The 18269-nt window shown below is 48.1% G+C and overlaps 1 protein-coding gene across 1 annotated transcript in view; it reads left to right on the forward strand.

Moving 5' to 3' along the window:
* LOC142486442 (signal-induced proliferation-associated 1-like protein 3) overlaps positions 1-18269 on the forward strand; it is a gene marked incomplete at its 3' end in the record, with an annotated part of 116512 nt that overhangs the window by 77621 nt on the left and 20622 nt on the right. Inside the window, 4 exon segments of the mRNA XM_075585034.1 lie at positions 7473-7527; positions 16314-16985; positions 16988-17125; positions 17128-18003. Coding sequence (XP_075441149.1) covers positions 16577-16985; positions 16988-17125; positions 17128-18003 — 1423 coding nt within the window.

Genomic DNA, 18269 nt, shown 5'->3' on the forward strand with positions numbered 1-18269 from the left:
TTAACAAACTCCAGAGCTCTGGAATAGGGAAACATGCTTTAAACTGGTTTCAGTCCCACCTATCAGGTAGATCCCAACATGTGAGACTCGAAAACTGGATTTCCCAAAACAAACTGTTTTTAAACACTGACAAGACTGTAACAATGGTATTTGGGACCAAGACTAAATTTGTAAAGCTTCCAGCGACTGAGCTCCACATTAGAACCAACACTAACACCACCCTAACTCCTGTTACTAGTTTTAAATACCTGGGCATATGGCTTGACTCCCACTTAACATTCGGGATGCACATTGATACCCTGACAACCAAGACCTATGCCAAACTAGGGGTACTTTACAGGAACAAATCCTCCCTAAGTCTCCTGGTCAGAAAACGTATCGCACAGCAGATGCTAATGCCAATTATTGACTATGGAGACATAGTATATGGCACGGCACCTCAAACCCACCTTGGCAAACTTGACACCCTCTACAATTCAATTCGTCGTTTTGTTCTCCAATGCAACTATAACACACATCACTGCGAAATGCTCAAAGAATTAGATTGGTCATCACTCGAGTCTAGGCATAAAGTTCACCTTTCCTGTTTTGTATTCAAATACTTTCTGGGCAAGCTACTCAGCTACCTGAACAAGCTCCTCACCCCTACCACATGCAGCACCTATCATCTGAGATCAGACTCCAAAAGACTGTTCATGGTCCCAAGGCTCAACAAAGTTTCCGGCCGTTCCTCCTTCTCCTACCGTGCACCCCAAAACTGGAACAACCTACCGGAGACTCTCACATCCATCACCAGTTTGTTCTTTCAAATCTAAGGCTGTCACACACTTTAATCTGGTCTGTAACTGTTACATACGCCCATAATATATATTATCTCTAACTGTGCACGCAATGTCTTGTATATAATGTATACCCTGCTCACTTATGTAACTGTATTTGTAACCATGTATTTGTCATCATAACTCTGTGCCCAGGACATACGTGAAAACGAGAGGTAACTCTCAATGTATTACTTCCTGGTAACACATTTTTATAAATAAATAATATCCAATTGCTACTGGTATCCAGAGAAAGCAGAAAAATATTGTTTTAACATTGTGATGGGGAACAGCAGCCTTATAAAGTAGTCCAGGTTTCTGATCACAGCAGTATATATTAAAGTATATGGATCTGCATGTAGCTGTGTACATGTTAGTGTGCAGGTCCGGTCCAGCGCAGAAGGTTGCGTTCGCTTCCTGGCGCCGGAACCAGCCACTTTGTTGCTGAGGGTAAGTGCCCATGTCCTTACTATAAAACCCCCTACTGTAACCGCAAAACCCCTTAAATTAACCCCCTACTATGACCGCAAAACCCCTTAAATTAACCCCCTACTGTAACCGCAAAACCCCTTAAATTAACCCCCTACTGTAACCGCAAAACCCCTTAAATTAACCCCCTACTGTAACCGCAAAACCCCTTAAATTAACCCCCTACTGTAACCGCAAAACCCCTTAAATTAACCCCCTACTGTAACCGCAAAACCCCTTAAATTAACCCCCTACTGTAACCGCAAAACCCCTTAAATTAACCCCCTACTGTAACCGCAAAACCCCTTAAATTAACCCCCTACTGTAACCGCAAAACCCCTTAAATTAACCCCCTACTGTAACCGCAAAACCCCTTAAATTAACCCCCTACTGTAACCGCAAAACCCCTTAAATTAACCCCCTACTGTAACCGCAAAACCCCTTAAATTAACCCCCTACTGTAACCGCTAAAACCCCTTAAATTAACCCCCTACTGTAACCGCAAAACCCCTTAAATTAACCCCCTACTGTAACCGCAAAACCCCTTAAATTAACCCCCTACTGTAACCGCAAAACCCCTTAAATTAACCCCCTACTATAACCGCAAAACCCCTTAAATTAACCACCTACTGTAACCGCAAAACCCCTTAAATTAACCCCCTACTGTAACTGCAAAACCCCTTAAATTAACCCCCTACTGTAACCGCAAAACCCCTTAAATTAACCCCCTACTGTAACCGCAAAACCCCTTAAATTAACCCCCTACTGTAACCGCAAAACCCCTTAAATTAACCCCCTACTATAACCGCAAAACCCCTTAAATTAACCTCCTACTGTAACCGCAAAACCCCTTAAATTAACCACCTACTGTAACTGCTAAAACCCCTTAAATTAACCCCCTACTATAACCGCAAAACCCCTTAAATTAACCACCTACTGTAACTGCAAAACCCCATAAATTAACCACCTACTGTAACTGCAAAACCCCATAAATTAACCCCCTACTGTAACTGCTAAAACCCCTTAAATTAACCCCCTACTGTAACCGCAAAACCCCTTAAATTAACCCCCTACTGTAACCGCAAAACCCCTTAAATTAACCCCCTACTGTAACCGCAAAACCCCTTAAATTAACCCCCTACTGTAACCGCAAAACCCCTTAAATTAACCCCCTACTGTAACCGCAAAACCCCTTAAATTAACCCCCTACTGTAACCGCTAAAACCCCTTAAATTAACCCCCTACTGTAACCGCAAAACCCCTTAAATTAACCCCCTACTGTAACCGCAAAACCCCTTAAATTAACCCCCTACTGTAACCGCAAAACCCCTTAAATTAACCCCCTACTGTAACCGCAAAACCCCTTAAATTAACCACCTACTGTAACCGCAAAACCCCTTAAATTAACCCCCTACTGTAACTGCAAAACCCCTTAAATTAACCCCCTACTGTAACTGCAAAACCCCTTAAATTAACCCCCTACTGTAACCGCAAAACCCCTTAAATTAACCACCTACTGTAACTGCTAAAACCCCTTAAATTAACCCCCTACTATAACCGCAAAACCCCTTAAATTAACCACCTACTGTAACTGCAAAACCCCATAAATTAACCACCTACTGTAACTGCAAAACCCCATAAATTAACCACCTACTGTAACTGCAAAACCCCATAAATTAACCACCTACTGTAACTGCAAAACCCCATAAATTAACCCCCTACTGTAACTGCTAAAACCCCTTAAATTAACCCCCTACTGTAACCGCAAAACCCCTTAAATTAACCCCCTACTGTAACCGCAAAACCCCTTAAATTAACCCCCTACTGTAACCGCAAAACCCCATAAATTAACCACCTACTGTAACTGCAAAACCCCATAAATTAACCACCTACTGTAACTGCAAAACCCCATAAATTAACCACCTACTGTAACTGCAAAACCCCATAAATTAACCACCTACTGTAACTGCAAAACCCCATAAATTAACCCCCTACTGTAACTGCTAAAACCCCATAAATTAACCCCCTACTGTAACTGCTAAAACCCCTTAAATTAACCCCCTACTGTAACTGCTAAAACCCCTTAAATGAACCTCCTACCCTAACCGTTAAAAAAACTATTTAAACCCCCTACCCAGTTAAACCCCTTAAATTAACCACCTACTCTAACCGTTAAAACCACTTAAATTAACTACCTACCCCAACTGCTAAAAACCCTTAAATTAACCCTGTACCTCAACTGCTAAAACCCTTAAATTAACCCCCTAGCCTAAACAATAAAACTTACCTTAGTAGCGGCGGGGATTTCAGCGGCAGATCGGCTGCGGCGGAGGGTCTGCGACAAAGCGGCGGCCATTTTGTTGCAGCGGTACTTCTGTGTCCAAATGTCCCATTCCGTGCAGGTCTGCATATATCATTGTGTATATATCAGATTGTTAACTTTAGACCAGGGGAGTGCAATCTTTTTTTTCTCCCTGCGCCCCCCTTCCGGCAGTTCCCCTCTCTGCGCGCAACCCCCCCCCCCCCCTCGCCTCTTACCTTGCTGTCATGACGTCACGTTGCCATGACCTCGCGGCATCATTTGACGTCGCGTTGCCATGGTGACGTCTGCAGAAGCACGGTAAGTGCAGGTTACAGAGGCCTTCGCCGCTTCCCCGGCACTTAATTTAAGTGCCTCCGGGAAGCGCGCGGGGCCTCTGTAACCTGCGCCCCGCAGTTTGCGCACCGCTGCTTTAGACTATGTTCATCAGTGTCTGTGTGTATTAGTGTGACAATGTGTGGTACCGTATGTGTATCATTGTGGGTGTGTATCAATGACTGTGTGTGTGCTGTATTTGTATCAGTTTATTACTCTATTTGTGCAGTGGGTAGAGGTCTTGAAGAGTAAACTATCCACCATTACTATAATTGTTTTACACAGCTGTACTATACAATGACATTGTAATATTTGGAGCGTATACTTTAAAAAGGGTGTATCCTGCGTTTAAAAGCTCCCTGCCCTGCATGATACACACCTTCAGTTTCAATAGGATTGTGTCATACCTCCAATTACCTTACATACGGGTAGCAGAGCCATGTGTAAACATAAACTGTGCGTGCACAGATCACAGAGCGCAAAGGAGAACTGCCGGGGACAAACCTTGTAACAGGGGAGGCAGACGGGCAAAGATTGTAAGTAAAGACTTTAACCAGTTGTCTGCCAGAGGGTCTAGCAATGCAATGCAGAGCCCATCGGGATCAGAGAATAAACTTTGCAGCCTAAATGGGGACTGTGCCTTTTTAGAATAGCGTTGTATGCAGTGGAATTTGACCCCTGTCACTTCTCGCTGTCACTAGCCTCATTAGCCTACATTGGAAAGCAGGCTGGTTTCTGGTACACTGGGTCATGGCTTAGCCAAGGGTGACTGGGTAGCTTTACCACAGAACAAAAGCCCCTTTTCGAACTGATGCATATCAAATGGGAGTGAGGGGCAGACATGAATTTCAGGCGTTGATAATAAACAGCGGCACAAACAATTCTGAAATACGCGGTGAAATTGCAGACGTGTTTATTTTATTATTGACACAACATCCAAACCCGGAACAGCGAAATCTCATCACACCGGCCATTCTGTGGCATTCATTTACCATGGTCCCACCCTGTCCTTATCACAGCGCCAATAAAGATTACGGGAAGGTGGGACAAAAAGGGAACAGCTCTATCAAGTTCACTCCTCCCACACCTCCGCTCACCATATTTACACCAACTTGAAGGAACCATTTGAAAATACTTATAGTTGTCCGATTTTAGTTAAATAGACATCGGTTATTCCAATGTGACCCCCTAACACGGATACTGCCATTAGTGCACTTTGGTCCTTGGACGGGCTGACCCTCGAACCCCTTCATGCGCTGCAATTTATTACTTTGCAATATGTATACTGGCACTGTCGGGGTTAAAAAAGGAGGGGATTTAGTGAGTTGCCGAGTCCTAAAATCTTGGTCATCTTGTTTTATACTTTAGGGGATCCCAAAAGACAAAACCGTTGCTTTGAGGCCCCCTCTGGCAGTGACCGGGTTAAGACAGTATGGGAAGCCCTGCCGGAAATTGATTGGCCAAAACGTTTTCACTCCTGAGATGAACCCGATGTCTGGAGTGGAATCCAGGGTGGGGAGTGTACTGTATAGTGATACGTCCTGTCCAGATGGCCAGCACTGCATACTGCCAGACTTCAAAGACTGGATTCTTATTGGCAAGCATTGCTCAGGATGCAAAAAAAACCACAGGTGCTACAGTATATACTTGGCTGGCCTGTGCTGTCAGGGGAGTAGCAGCCAGAAATACAAAATCTCCCAGGCGTCCAGTGTCAGCAGTATATATCGTGTGTGTATCAGTGTATTTATGTGTTTTGTATGTATCATTGTGTAGTGTGTGGTCTGTTTGTATTAGTGAACTTGTGCAGCCATGTTGAATTGGTGCATGCAAAATCCGTGCGGCGGCCATTTTAGGTTTGCGCATGCGCAGCAAGCCAGTGAGTGCGGTGGCCATTTTAGGTGGCTCCGCAAGAGGCCCGCAGGACTACAAGTTCCAGGATCCTCTATGGGGGATTACCACATTGGATTATCCCAGCCAATAGGGCTCGAGCTAGAGGAGGAAAGCGACAGTTTGTCGCGAACAGACAACGCGTGTCAGTTGGAAGGAGGAGGGCAACAGGGAAGGTAGTGTCCAGGGAGCAGTGCTTCCCTGGACTAGGCCTAGACTGGCCCTGAGTATTGCAGGGAAGGTCCCAGCATAGGGACACTTCCCCTTACTACACAGTGGTACTATCGTACCAGTGATCGGACGACCGCGCAGTGCCCTGGGACCAGACCAGGGCCCTATAGAAATTGTGTGAGACCCTCCAGCTGGAGCTCGCACTTCACAAGGCGGATCGGACGCGTAAGGAGTGAGGGAATTATTGGAGGCCCCACGTCGTGGGACGAGACAGATCGTCTGTTTCGTCAGCAACACCTGGGTACAGGGGAGCCCAGGCAGGTATCCTAAGTGCACCAACGGCTCATAACACTTTGGGTGGGATTGTTCTGCGTACTCCGGTTGTTTAGGTGCCCAGGGAACCCTCCGTACTTTGAGGGAATCACACATGGGTGTTTGGTATTATATAGGTGTATTGTTATTGTGTGTACAGTAAAGATCCGTTATATACGTTGTGTGTATATTTTCTGACTGTGTATTGGTTCCTGTGAGGGGTTATCCCACCAACGCTGGGATTCCTCATAGGTGGAGGCGCTACACTAAAGGAGAAAGAGAGCTCACCGCAGGCTCCCAGTGGCGGAGGCTTAGGCCTCCTGTGAGCAACTGGTGTAGTCGCCCGCGGAGTTTCCCATAGGGAAAGGGGGCTACACTGCTCTGCGTGTGCTTGTACTGCTCTGCGTGTGCTGCTCTGCGTGTGCTTGTACTGCTCTGCGTGTGCTTGTACTGCTCTTTACATTATTTTGCCTTTCTGGTAATATTTGTGCTTCAGCATCTCTGCCCTATCTTACTCCCCTGGGTGTCATTATTTTCCTTTATCTCCATCTCAATCTCAAAATGTTGAACACAGCCAGCTATAAACACAATGAGCTCATACTGCTTGTGTTTCAGAAGCCATTATGAGGCGGGTTAGATAACACTGACGTCCCATCAAATAACAGACGCTGTCTCCTATTAAATAGAATTGCTGATTTCTCTCCACCAGTGTGTCACTTTGTCGTTTTTTCTCTCTTTGGGTTATTGACATTATTAGCAGCAGTTGTAATACCCAGGACCAAAAGGATTTAATGACCATATGTTTACTGGGTTAGATGGTCAGTCTAGTGTAGGACCGAAGTTACTTAATGACAGTGATATGTTTAATGGGTTAAAGGGTCAGTCCCATGTAAGACTATAGTGACCTAATGACAGGGATACATTGAATGTGTTAATGGTCTGTACCACATAAGACCAAAGGGACCTAATGACTGATATGTTTCATGGGTTAAAGGGTCAGTCCCATGTAGGGCCTAATGACACCTATAGATCTAATGCTATCATCCTGAATTTAGAAATGAGTGATTCATGCCCCTCTTCTTTGGTCTTCATATGTGAACATTTTCTTATCAAAAATATTCTAAAGACTTATTCTTTGCAAGTTGGGACTGTCAATTTTGACCTGTTCTGTCACTTTTCAGGGTCATCCATCTGCTGGAAGATTTCACGGTCACCATCACCAGCAAATAAGCACAGGTATGTACTCTGCATTATGTTGTATGCTCATTTGCTGTTTACATAGTTTGTTTTCCTAATAGTTTTTTTGTATAACCACTTTGCTGCCTGCGGGGCCAGCAATGCAGAGCTTTCTAAACCTCACAGTTCTCTTCTTCACGTGTACAGAGCTTTCCAAACCTCACAGGTCTCTTCTTCATCTATCTATATCTATCTATCTATATATCTTATCTATCTATATAATTGAAACCGTTGTATGTTTGCTGTTGTTATGGGCAATCTGATTGGCCAGAGGCTGATTGACAGACCGACGGACCAATCAGATTGCTCCGTGGCCCGCCCCCGCACGCCTCTCATTGGCCTGCGTGGCTCTATGACGTCACCCAACTGCCACTCTCCTGTCCTCACCCGCGGCGCGCCTTCCCCCCTCCCGGTGGCCGTCACTCTCCCCCGTCAGCCGGACCGCAGCTCACCTTCCCCCTCGGCGCGCCTTCCCCTCCCGGTGTCCGTCACTCTCCCCCGTCAGCCGGACATGCCTCGCCCCATCCCTGCTGCAAGGTTCCCGGCGGTTCGCGCTCACAGATGGAGAGAGGGGGCGCGTGCACAGCGCTCCCCGGACGGGAGGAGGGAGAGCAGAGAAGGGCTAGGCGCGCGACATTCGGACTGGACAATCGGAGGAGCGCGGGAGGGAGGAGCGGTGCTGTGAGTCCTGTCAGAGGGGAGGGGGCTTTGTGGTCCTGTAACAGGGGAGGGGGCTTTGTGTGTGTGTGTGTGTGTGTGACACTGTGTGTGGGGGGACAGTGTGTGTGTGGGGGGAACGGAGCTGCGCAAGGGGATGGAACGCACAAACAGAGAGGGGGGAGCGGAGAAACAGACAGGGGGAGTGGAGAGAGAGAGAGGAGGGATCGGGAAATTTTACTCCCGGGCAACATCGGGTCTCTCAGCTAGTGTGTACATAGTTTTCAAAACCTCACAGGTCTCTTCACGTGCGCAGGGTTTTCCAGACTCACCGAACTCTTTAGTGCCTCTTTGAAAAGCGTATACAATGAAGATATTTGTCACTTGGCATACGTTCCCCACATCTCTAGCTATGAGCGTCCCTCCTTGCATCACCCCAAGGTTAACTGATTCACATCTGTATATTTTGCTCACATGGGTCCCCCCCCCTCCCCCCCAACTCTGTTTTAGCAGAAACATTGGGTCGTTCATGTGGTTGAATGGCCCGTGATGCTTGCAAGACCCTCTCTTCTTTTATTCTCTTCTCTTTCCTACCAGTAATTGCATTGTTTTTCCATATGCAATTAAAGTGTGTTGTGAGTTCAAAGTGCGGTGGGTCCGGTAACCCGTTCGCTGTGCTGCTGGTCCCTATTATAGGGACTGACCCCCTTAAACATGTCGCTGCCATAAGTGCACTTTGGTCCTTGGAGGTACTGACCCCACGACTCTTCCCTGCGGCGGGGTCCGGCGGTGTGGTGCAGAGATCTGTTTTCTCTCCTGCAAATTGTACTCTTTCCTCCTGCAGGTCCTGAAAAAATGGGCACGTGGTGGCAAATGATGCCGTGTTGCCATGGCATCAGGATGCCGTAGCGTCACGCAACGTGATGGGAACGCGGCGTCATCTGACGCCGGGCGACCATTTTTTCAGGACCTGCAGGGGAAAGAGTACAATTTGCAGGGGAAGACGGAGGTTGCCGCACCACGCCGCCGGACCCCGCCACCGGTAAGCACTCTACAGCAGCCAAAATGCACTCGCCCGTGGCGAGCGGGTGAGTGCATTTGTTGAGCCCTGGTCATTAGTAAACTTCGGACCTAGGAGGGAGTGACCCATTAAACATGTCGCTGTTATTGGTACACTTTTATTCTAGCAGGAACGAATCCTATTAAGGAAGCAATGCCCCAAAAAACCCACACCTGTGTCTAATACATTTGTATTTTAGAGGGACAGTTTTTAAAATTTTACTGAAACCCCAGGACTGTTTAACCAAATGTCCCCTACCCCCAAAAAGCTTATAATCTGGAGCGGAAGCTGAGACTGTTTTTCAGGGCAAAGTGTTCTTTCTTTTATTTATTTCCCCCCCCCCCCACCCCTTTTTTTCTTCTTTTGCTCAGTTCTTGAGGTGCAAGGTAATTAAGAAGCTGCCACTGATGCACAGAAGTAGTTGATATGCTTGAATTGGGTGTTACCGGAGAATCGCAAACCTTATTTGCTTTAAGTAAAGTAAAACCGTCACTTTAAGGGAAATTTTATTTTTTGAAGGACGCCGTTAACACTGAAATAGGTTTGCAACCCGCTAAGTGGGACTGAACGTTTAACCACTGCACTGCCAGAGGGGTCTGCAATACGATGCGTTGCAGGCCCCTCTGACCGCACAGAGGTTAATATTTCCCCAAGCCAGAAGCCTTCTCGGAGAATATCCGCCTCACCGTGTGATCACGATGAGAAAGGTGCGTGAATGAAAGTCTCTCTGGTGCGTAACCTGCCTCCGCCTAGAATTCAGGCAGTGACCAGAAAGAGGGGGAGGAGGCCACACAAGAGAACAAATAAACCCGTTGAAATTGACGTCCACAAGTTCTCGTTCCAGCACTGTAAACACTGCCCTTCCTTCTATTCACTGACTGTTCTCCCTCCGATGGTTCGATTGTGGCATTCCACTTGTGGGGAGAGAGATAAAAGGAGCTCGGCCTCAAACATTCAGTATTTACAGCGTCAGTTTCATGTAGGAACAAAGTGCTCTCATTACACTGACATGTTAAAGGGTCAGTACTATGTGGGGGCAAAGTGGGTTTAAAGTACATCTGTTTAATAGGTTCAATGTTGGAGTTAAATATTATTATACTACTCTGCCTTTGGCTACGCATATACACACGCATGCACAATTATGTGTGTGTGTGTATATGTGTGTATATATATATATATATATATATATATATATATATATATATATATATATATATATGTAAATGGGATTAAAAAAAGAATTGAACACTTTCAAAAATGTGGCAGAAAGGGGAGTGATAGACAGCACTCTGACCGGGAAACTAAGCAGGTTTGCAGGGTGCACGGAATAGGAGGGGACCCTTATTCCCCTCACAAGTACCAACAAACCAGACTGACTTTTCCCATGGTGATACTGATTTTTTCATTGACACATAGGCTACTGTTGTTAGTATTTCAGTTTATTAAAATTATTCATATTCACTCCATTGGTGTTTTTCAGTATCATTAGCTAAGAGACAGAGTGCTGGTACTATTTTTGTTTGTTGGTACTTTCAAAAATGTATTCCTCAGTTACTAGGTTATATATGAACATGTAGTCAAAACTAATTTGTAAAGGAACTATCACAGTTCTTTCTATAATCTTACAAATGCTCAATATGCTCAATATGTCACACTGCACACATCAGTGCTGTAGTCTAATTCAGGGGTGCGCAAACTTTTCAGTCTGCGCCCCCCTGCCTGCCCCCCTACCTTCATTGTCACATGACGACGCGTTGCCAAATACGTGTGTGTACACACACACACACATACAGTATGTACATACGTATACACGTGTGTGTGTGTGTGTGTGTGTATATCTATATATCTCTCGACAAATTGGGGGAAAAGCCACTCACCTGAAAAAAAGGCACTCGGCTACCCTTCTTCCCCACTCAACCAACCACCAACCCCCCCCCCCCCCCACCCCTGTGTCTCCTGCCATTTTCCTGCACCTCTCTGGCAAACGTCAGTGTCTCCCCCTGCATCTCCCGTGAAAATGTCTGCGCGGCATCATTTGACGCCACCTTAAGTTTGACAGAGAGATGCAGAAAAATGGTGGGATTTGCCACAGCACCCCGCCGCTGGTAACACTCGACCGGGGGCAAAATGCACTTGTCCCAGATGAGGGGGCGAGGGCATTTGTTGAGCCATATGTGGGCCCCCCCCCCTTGCTCCTCTCCCCCCCCTTGCTCCTCTCCCCCTCCCCCTTGCTCCTCTCCCCCCCTCTTGCTCCTCTCCCCCCCCCTTGCTCCTCTCCCCCCCCTTGCTCCTCTCCCCCCCCCCTTGCTCCTCTCCCCCCCCCCTTGCTCCTCTCCCCCCCCCCCCTTGCTCCTGTCCTCTGGTCTCTCTCTCTCTCTCTCTCTGGTCTCTCTCTCTCTCTCTCTCTCTGGTCTCTCTCTCTCTCTCTCTCTGGTCTCTCTCTCTCTGGTCTCTCTCTCTCTCTCTCTCTCTCTCTCTCTCTCTGGTCTCTCTCTCTCTCTCTCTCTCTCTGGTCTCTCTCTCTCTGGTCTCTCTCTCTCTCTCTCTCTGGTCTCTCTCTCTGGTCTCTCCCTCTCTCTGGTCTCTCTCTCTCTGGTCTCTCTCTCTCTGGTCTCTCTCTCTGGTCTCTCTCTCTGGTCTCTCCCTCTCTCTGGTCTCTCTCTCTCTCTCTCTGGTCTCTCTCTCTCTCTCTCTCTGGTCTCTCTCTCTCTCTCTCTCTCTCTCTGGTCTCTCTCTCTCTCTCTCTCTGGTCTCTCTCTCTCTCTCTCTCTCTGGTCTCTCTCTCTCTCTCTCTCTCTGGTCTATCTCTTTGGTCTCTCCCTCTCTCTGGTCTCTCTCTCTCTCTCTCTCTCTCTCTCTCTCTCTCTCTCTCTCTGGTCTCTCTCTCTCTCTCTCTCTCTCTCTCTGGTCTCTCTCTCTGGTCTCTCTCTCTCTCTCTCTCTCTCTGGTCTCTCTCTCTGGTCTCTCCTCTCTCTGGTCTCTCTCTCTCTGGTCTCTCTCTCTGGTCTCTCTCTCTGGTCTCTCCCTCTCTCTGGTCTCTCTCTCTCTCTCTCTGGTCTCTCTCTCTCTCTCTCTGGTCTCTCTCTCTCTCTCTCTCTCTCTCTCTGGTCTCTCTCTCTCTCTCTCTCTGGTCTCTCTCTCTCTGGTCTCTCTCTGGTCTCTCTGGTCTCTCTCTCTCTGGTCTCTCTCTGGTCTCTCTCTCTCTGGTCTCTCTGTTATCTCTCTCTCTGGTCTCTCTGGTCTCTCTCTCTCTCTGGTCTCTCTCTCTCTGGTCTCTCTCTCTCTCTTGTCTCTCTCTCTCTCCTTTCTTTTCTTTTCCCTCTTATGTATTTCTCTCTCTTACTTAATTTTCTCTCTGTCTCTTCTTTTCTGTCTTCTTCCTTTTCATGTCTGTTTCTACCCCAGTGATTTAACCCTTCCCCTCCCTCTCACCTTTCCCAGCCTGCCTCTCAGGCTGCCACTCCAGTCCCACACTGCACTACTTGAGGCCTGACATATGCCCCGCCCACCTATGGAGGCTCTGCAGAGGAAGGAACTTCCCCTCTGTCCTCCCTACTGCATCTCAGGGCCCCGCCCCCTGACCCAAGCTCCACCCACCTGCAGAGGAAGGGATTTCCCTCTGTGCTTCCGCAGGGGGCCGGGCCGACGGGGGGGAGCGGGCTGACGACGGGGGGGGGGGGGGGGAGCGGGCCCCCCAAGAGCACGGGCCCCGGAGTAGCTACATGGTGAGAACGCAAAACACTGATTGGTCACGTTACTAACAGCACAGCGTTGGGCTCACCAGTACCAGACGGTCTGTGAGGAGGTTGTTGCTCTCGTGGGGTGCTGCAGCCACAGAGAAGTGCTGCTTTCTTGTCTTCGCACGATTTACTACAGTTTAGTAGCAGGGACGCTTCTTAATTGGGACCCTTTAATAATCTACTTTTAAAAGGGTTTATTGAGCAACAGTATAACTACCAGCTCTAGTGGATTCTACCACAGCTCATATTAATTTTTTTTTATGGGGGGCAAGTCCCTTTCTTGTCTGGGGTGTAGCGTTTTGCATAATTTGTCGAGCCATGTATATAGGTATATAAACACACAGGAGCAGGCCCCAGACCGGAGATGCAGGTGAGGTAAGTTAACAACAGCCCCCTGCACCGGTCAATTCTGTGGCCAAGCGGAGCTCCCTCATGCGCTGTCTCAGTGTCTGACACGATTTCAGACTGCCACACTGCACACTGAAGCGCAGGACAGATTCACACATTCTATATAAACACACACACACACACACACACACACACACACACACTTGTGTATGTGTGTTTATATGAGTGTATATGTACGTGTGTTTTATATGCGTGCGTGTAGATGTGTAAAGTACACATCTATGTAGTATACATATAAATATATATTCATGTATATGTGTGTATATGTATGCACATATACACACGCACATATATACAAATACACAGGTAGAGCCCGCTCTACCTCCACCCGCGAGCCGAGCCCGCTCTCCCCTTCCTCACAGGGGATCCGAGCCCGCTCTCAAGTGCGGCACTTCCGGTGCCCGCTGCTTGCGAGCGAGCGCAGTCCCGCCGTGATCAGAGGTGATGTGATGTGCAGGGGGATATGTGCAGGGGGGGTGATGTGCAAGGGGAGGGGGGGGTGATGTGCAAGGGGAGGGGGGGGTGATGTGCAAGGGGACGGGGGGTGATGTGCAAGGGGACGGGGGGGTGATGTGCAAGGGGACGGGGGGGTGATGTGCAAGGGGACGGGGGGGTGATGTGCAAGGGGACGGGGGGGTGATGTGCAAGGGGACGGGGGGGGTGATGTGCAAGGGGAGGGGGGGTGATGTGCAAGGGGAGGGGGGGTGATGTGCAAGGGGATGGGGGTGATGTGCAAGGGGAGGGGGGTGATGTGCAAGGGGAGGGGGGGTGATGTGCAAGGGGAGGGGGGGTGATGTGCACGGGGAGGTGGGGTGATGTGCACGGGGAGGTGGGGTGATGTGCAAGGGAGGTGGGGTGATGTGCAAGGGGAGGTGATGTGCAAGGGGGGGTGGGGTGATGTGCGGTGCAGGGGGTGATGTGAGCTGCAGGGGGGGTGATGTGAAGGGGGGGTGATGTGTAGGGGGGGTGATGTGTAGGGGGGTGAGGTGCAGGGGGTTATGTGAGGTGCAGGGCAGGGTCATTGGAGATGCAGAGGGGGGTCATTGGAGGTGCAGAGGGGGGTCATTAAAGGTGCAGAGGGGGATCATTGGAGTGCGGGGGGGTTGTTGGAGATGCGGGGGGTGATTGGAGGTGCAGGGGGGGAGAATGATGTGAGGTGCACGGGGGAGAAGGATGTGAGGTTCAGGTGGAGAAGGATGTGAGGTTCAGGTGGAGAAGGATGTGAGGTGCAGGGGGGGTGGGATGTGTGTGGTGTGCAGGGGGGCATTGTGTGTTTGATGTGGAGGGGGAGTATTATGTGTGTGGATGAGTGGGAGAGATGGGGTATGAGAGATAGATGGGGAGTATCGCAAAGGTTGATAGTGAGGGGTTCTGGGGGAGATATGAGGATGATGATGATAGGTGCTGGAGGAGAGATGATGATGATGATAGGTGCTGGAGGAGAGATGATGATGATGATAGGTGCTGGAGGAGAGATGATGATGTTGCTTTTACCCGTGCGGCCCAAATTTTTTTTCCTTGGAGCAGTTCGGCCCTTCTCGCTTAACGAGTTGTGCAGGCCTGATCTAAAGTATAGTGTAGTGCAAAATGAGGTATGTCCTTCCAATGTGCATAATCCCAGTGCCAATCTTTGTTACAGTTATTGTCTAGACAAACTCTGATAGCATACCATGCAGATTAGCCTGGGCTTGCAAGGCCGATTAGCGGGACAGGTACAGTTGGACGCTATCTGTTCACATGGAGCAGCTGCAAACCAATAGCTTAGCTCTGGTTTCTTGAAAAGCATCCGGGGCTCAAGGCAAGACGGGGTCCCGGAGTGTAGTCTGACTGCAGACCAACTGCAGCAGGAGTTGGTTAAGAGTATAAAAGAAAACGGTCATCCATGAAGTGTCAGCTAATTAAGTGGAACAAGACTGCTATTTCAACACGAGTGTCCCGGTTCTATGCTGCTCATTAAAGCAGCAGTACAGAGCAGGGCGGGATTTGGTGCTTTGAAGGGTCATGGGAAGTGCTCATGTAGTGGAAGAGCATTTTGTTTGTGTTTTTATATATTTTTAAACAACTTTATGCAATCCGGCTTCAATTTCCCCTTCAAGTAACATTATCACTTAATTGCTTCTTGTGTATGAAGGTCCGTTTTCATTTTCTCCGGGCCTACTTCATTAGGAATGTTATCAGGTCATTGCTGTCCTTTCCCCTTGGTCTCTTTCATTCTGCTGCAATTATTTACAAAATGCTACGCTAGAGAAGCTCCGTAGGAACAGATTTTCAAACGGTCTTATAACACGTTGGTAAAAATACACTTGTTTTGTTTGTACTTTAATCCTAGGAGGAATTGGCCCTTTAACCTTTTCCCTACCGGAGGAGCCAGCAACATATTGCAGCCCAGTGCAGAGTGTTTTAACCCTTTGAGTACCCACGGATGTCGTCATGGGGCTTGGCACACCAGTAGCTACATCCTAATCTAATTGCTTGATTTTGTAGGGGACATCGAGTGGCGGAGCGATTTATGTGATCGTGAGTGCTGGAGGGGCCGTGGCACCTTCCAGCACTCAAAGGGTTAAGGCAGTGGCCCCTCCAGGACTCAAAGGTTAAGGAGCAGGCCATAGTAGAGGGTTTGCAGCGTTAAAGCGTCAGTAATGCGTATCGAGCAAAGTTTATTTATTTAATTTTTTTAAAACATTTTTATTAGTGAATTGGCTTCTATTGAGAGATTAAATCCTCTTTAAAGTAAAATGTGACTTATTTGTGTCTTGTGAAAAATGAATATTTTAGCAGATAAGACTGTTGTAAATATTGTTTTAACTCTTGGTTGAAGAAGAATACTTGTAACTTTTTGTCAGTAAATGTGACTTCAATGTATGTGCTCCTTGCAAGGCGTAGCTATAAACTCACTAAGCTGTTCTCTTATTTTACTGCAGGTTGAGCCAGACAATCCGTTTGCATGTGAAATGCTAATTGAACAAGTTCCTCCCAGATTTTTACGATGCAAGTGAGGACCAAAGTTTCTGGCTTCTGCACCTTTTTCCCAACCACCTGCAACAAAGTGGCAATAAGTCTAAATTCTGTTTTTTGCAAGTCTTGACTCATCAGCCCTGAACCTAACAATGGTTAATTGGTTTGCTTTAACACAGAACTGTGAAATCTTTTCGTTAGATGCGTATATTAATGCCTGCATTGGAGCATGACAAGCTATCGATCCTATCAAAATGACTGTGTGGAGGCCGGGGGAGCTCCATTGAAAGGAAACGATGTGGCCCGTGGAGTAGATTATTACCCACCAGGGTACTGGGTACAAAACGGCAATGGCATTCAAGCCATTGATAGCTCGAGGACTAATGCCACCACCCCTGCAATGCCAAAAATGGGTGTCCGTGCCAGGATTGCCGACTGGCCACCAAGGCGGGATGCTCTGAAAGATCTGATGGCTCTCAGCCCTTCGAGAGAGATGGAGGGGTCAAAAGATTTCCACATGCAAAGAGGCTTCCAAAATGGACAGCATTTACAAAGTAATGGGGGATCCCCTGGGGTGAGGAGCTACCACAGGTTGTCAAGGAAGAGATCGAAGGATGTAGAGTTTCAGGATGGGTGGCCAAGGTCCCAGGGAGAACCTTCATTCCGCTTCGAAATAGAAGCAACAGCGAGATAACGCTCAGCGAGTATGACATGGACGAGGTTTTGGAGCCCAGAGGAACAAAGTGTGGCAATGGAATGCCTCTCTTTAGGGAGTATGGAGCACGTCATCGATCAATGTGCAAGGGATCTCGGAGCAGAGCTTCTTTGACATGCTGAACGATTTCAGAAATGAGAAGCCCAACCAAGGAAGCACGTCACCTGACAAAGGGAGCAATCTTCTCCGGGAAGACTCCAGCACGGCTTCCAGCCTCCACCTTGTCGGAAGCTCAAGAACGGACCTGCGGAACGGCCAGTTACAGAAAGACGACCCCCACTGCACACCAAAGGAGAAACCACGCAAGAAGAACCCCAAGGGGGAGGCCAGCGACTCTTCCATTTTTCGCAAGCTGCGAAGCGGCAAGAGCGAGAACGAGCCTGGGCGGTCTTTCACTGAGCAGGACGACCGCTCCAAACCCTGGATATGCCAGAGGAGCTTTGCCCACTTCGATGTTCAGAGCATGCTCTTCGATCTCAACGAAGTGGCAGCCAACCGGAACTATGTGGCCCAGAGGCGGAACACTACGACAGGAGCCTCTGCTGCATCTGCTGGGTCCTTGGTGGTGTCGAGAGCCTTTGGTCTGGGGAGCATGGACCCGAGCTTCACCAGCACAGAAGACTTAAACTACAAGGAGAACCTGGAGCAGGACATGGGAGACAACAACAGCAACGACCTGCTCCTCAGCTGCCCTCATTTCAGGAATGAGACAGGCGGTATGTGTGAACGCAATGTGAGCTTCTCCAAAGCATCTGCAGGTTCCCCCAATGGGAGTGGAGGCTTCCTGGAGCCGTCCCTTACTATGTACTGTACAAACGCTAGCATCTCAGTAGTGGAAGTGTCCAAAGAAATGCAAAAAAACCAAGGACGGTTAAAGCACTACAGCATTGAACACGTGGATTTGGGGGCTCTGTATTATCAGGACTATTTTCACGGCAACGGTAAGTAGGGTTCTGTGCTGCTGATTGTGACCAACCTCTGTTATGTTTATATTCCGTGCTGTTTAACACTGATCTCCTTTACTTTGTGGATGGGAAGGGTATGCAGTCTCCTCCCAGTTATTTCTAAAGGGATAATAAAGCAGTGACACACAAGGTCAGTCGCACAAGTGACCAACATGACCTAGTGACAGTGATTTGTTTAGTTAGGGTCTGTCCCACATAGGACCAAAGTGACTTCATGACAGTGACATGTTTATTTTCAGTCC

The sequence above is a fragment of the Ascaphus truei genome, unplaced genomic scaffold (genome assembly GCF_040206685.1).
Source record: "Ascaphus truei isolate aAscTru1 unplaced genomic scaffold, aAscTru1.hap1 HAP1_SCAFFOLD_869, whole genome shotgun sequence".
NCBI lineage: Eukaryota > Metazoa > Chordata > Amphibia > Anura > Ascaphidae > Ascaphus > Ascaphus truei.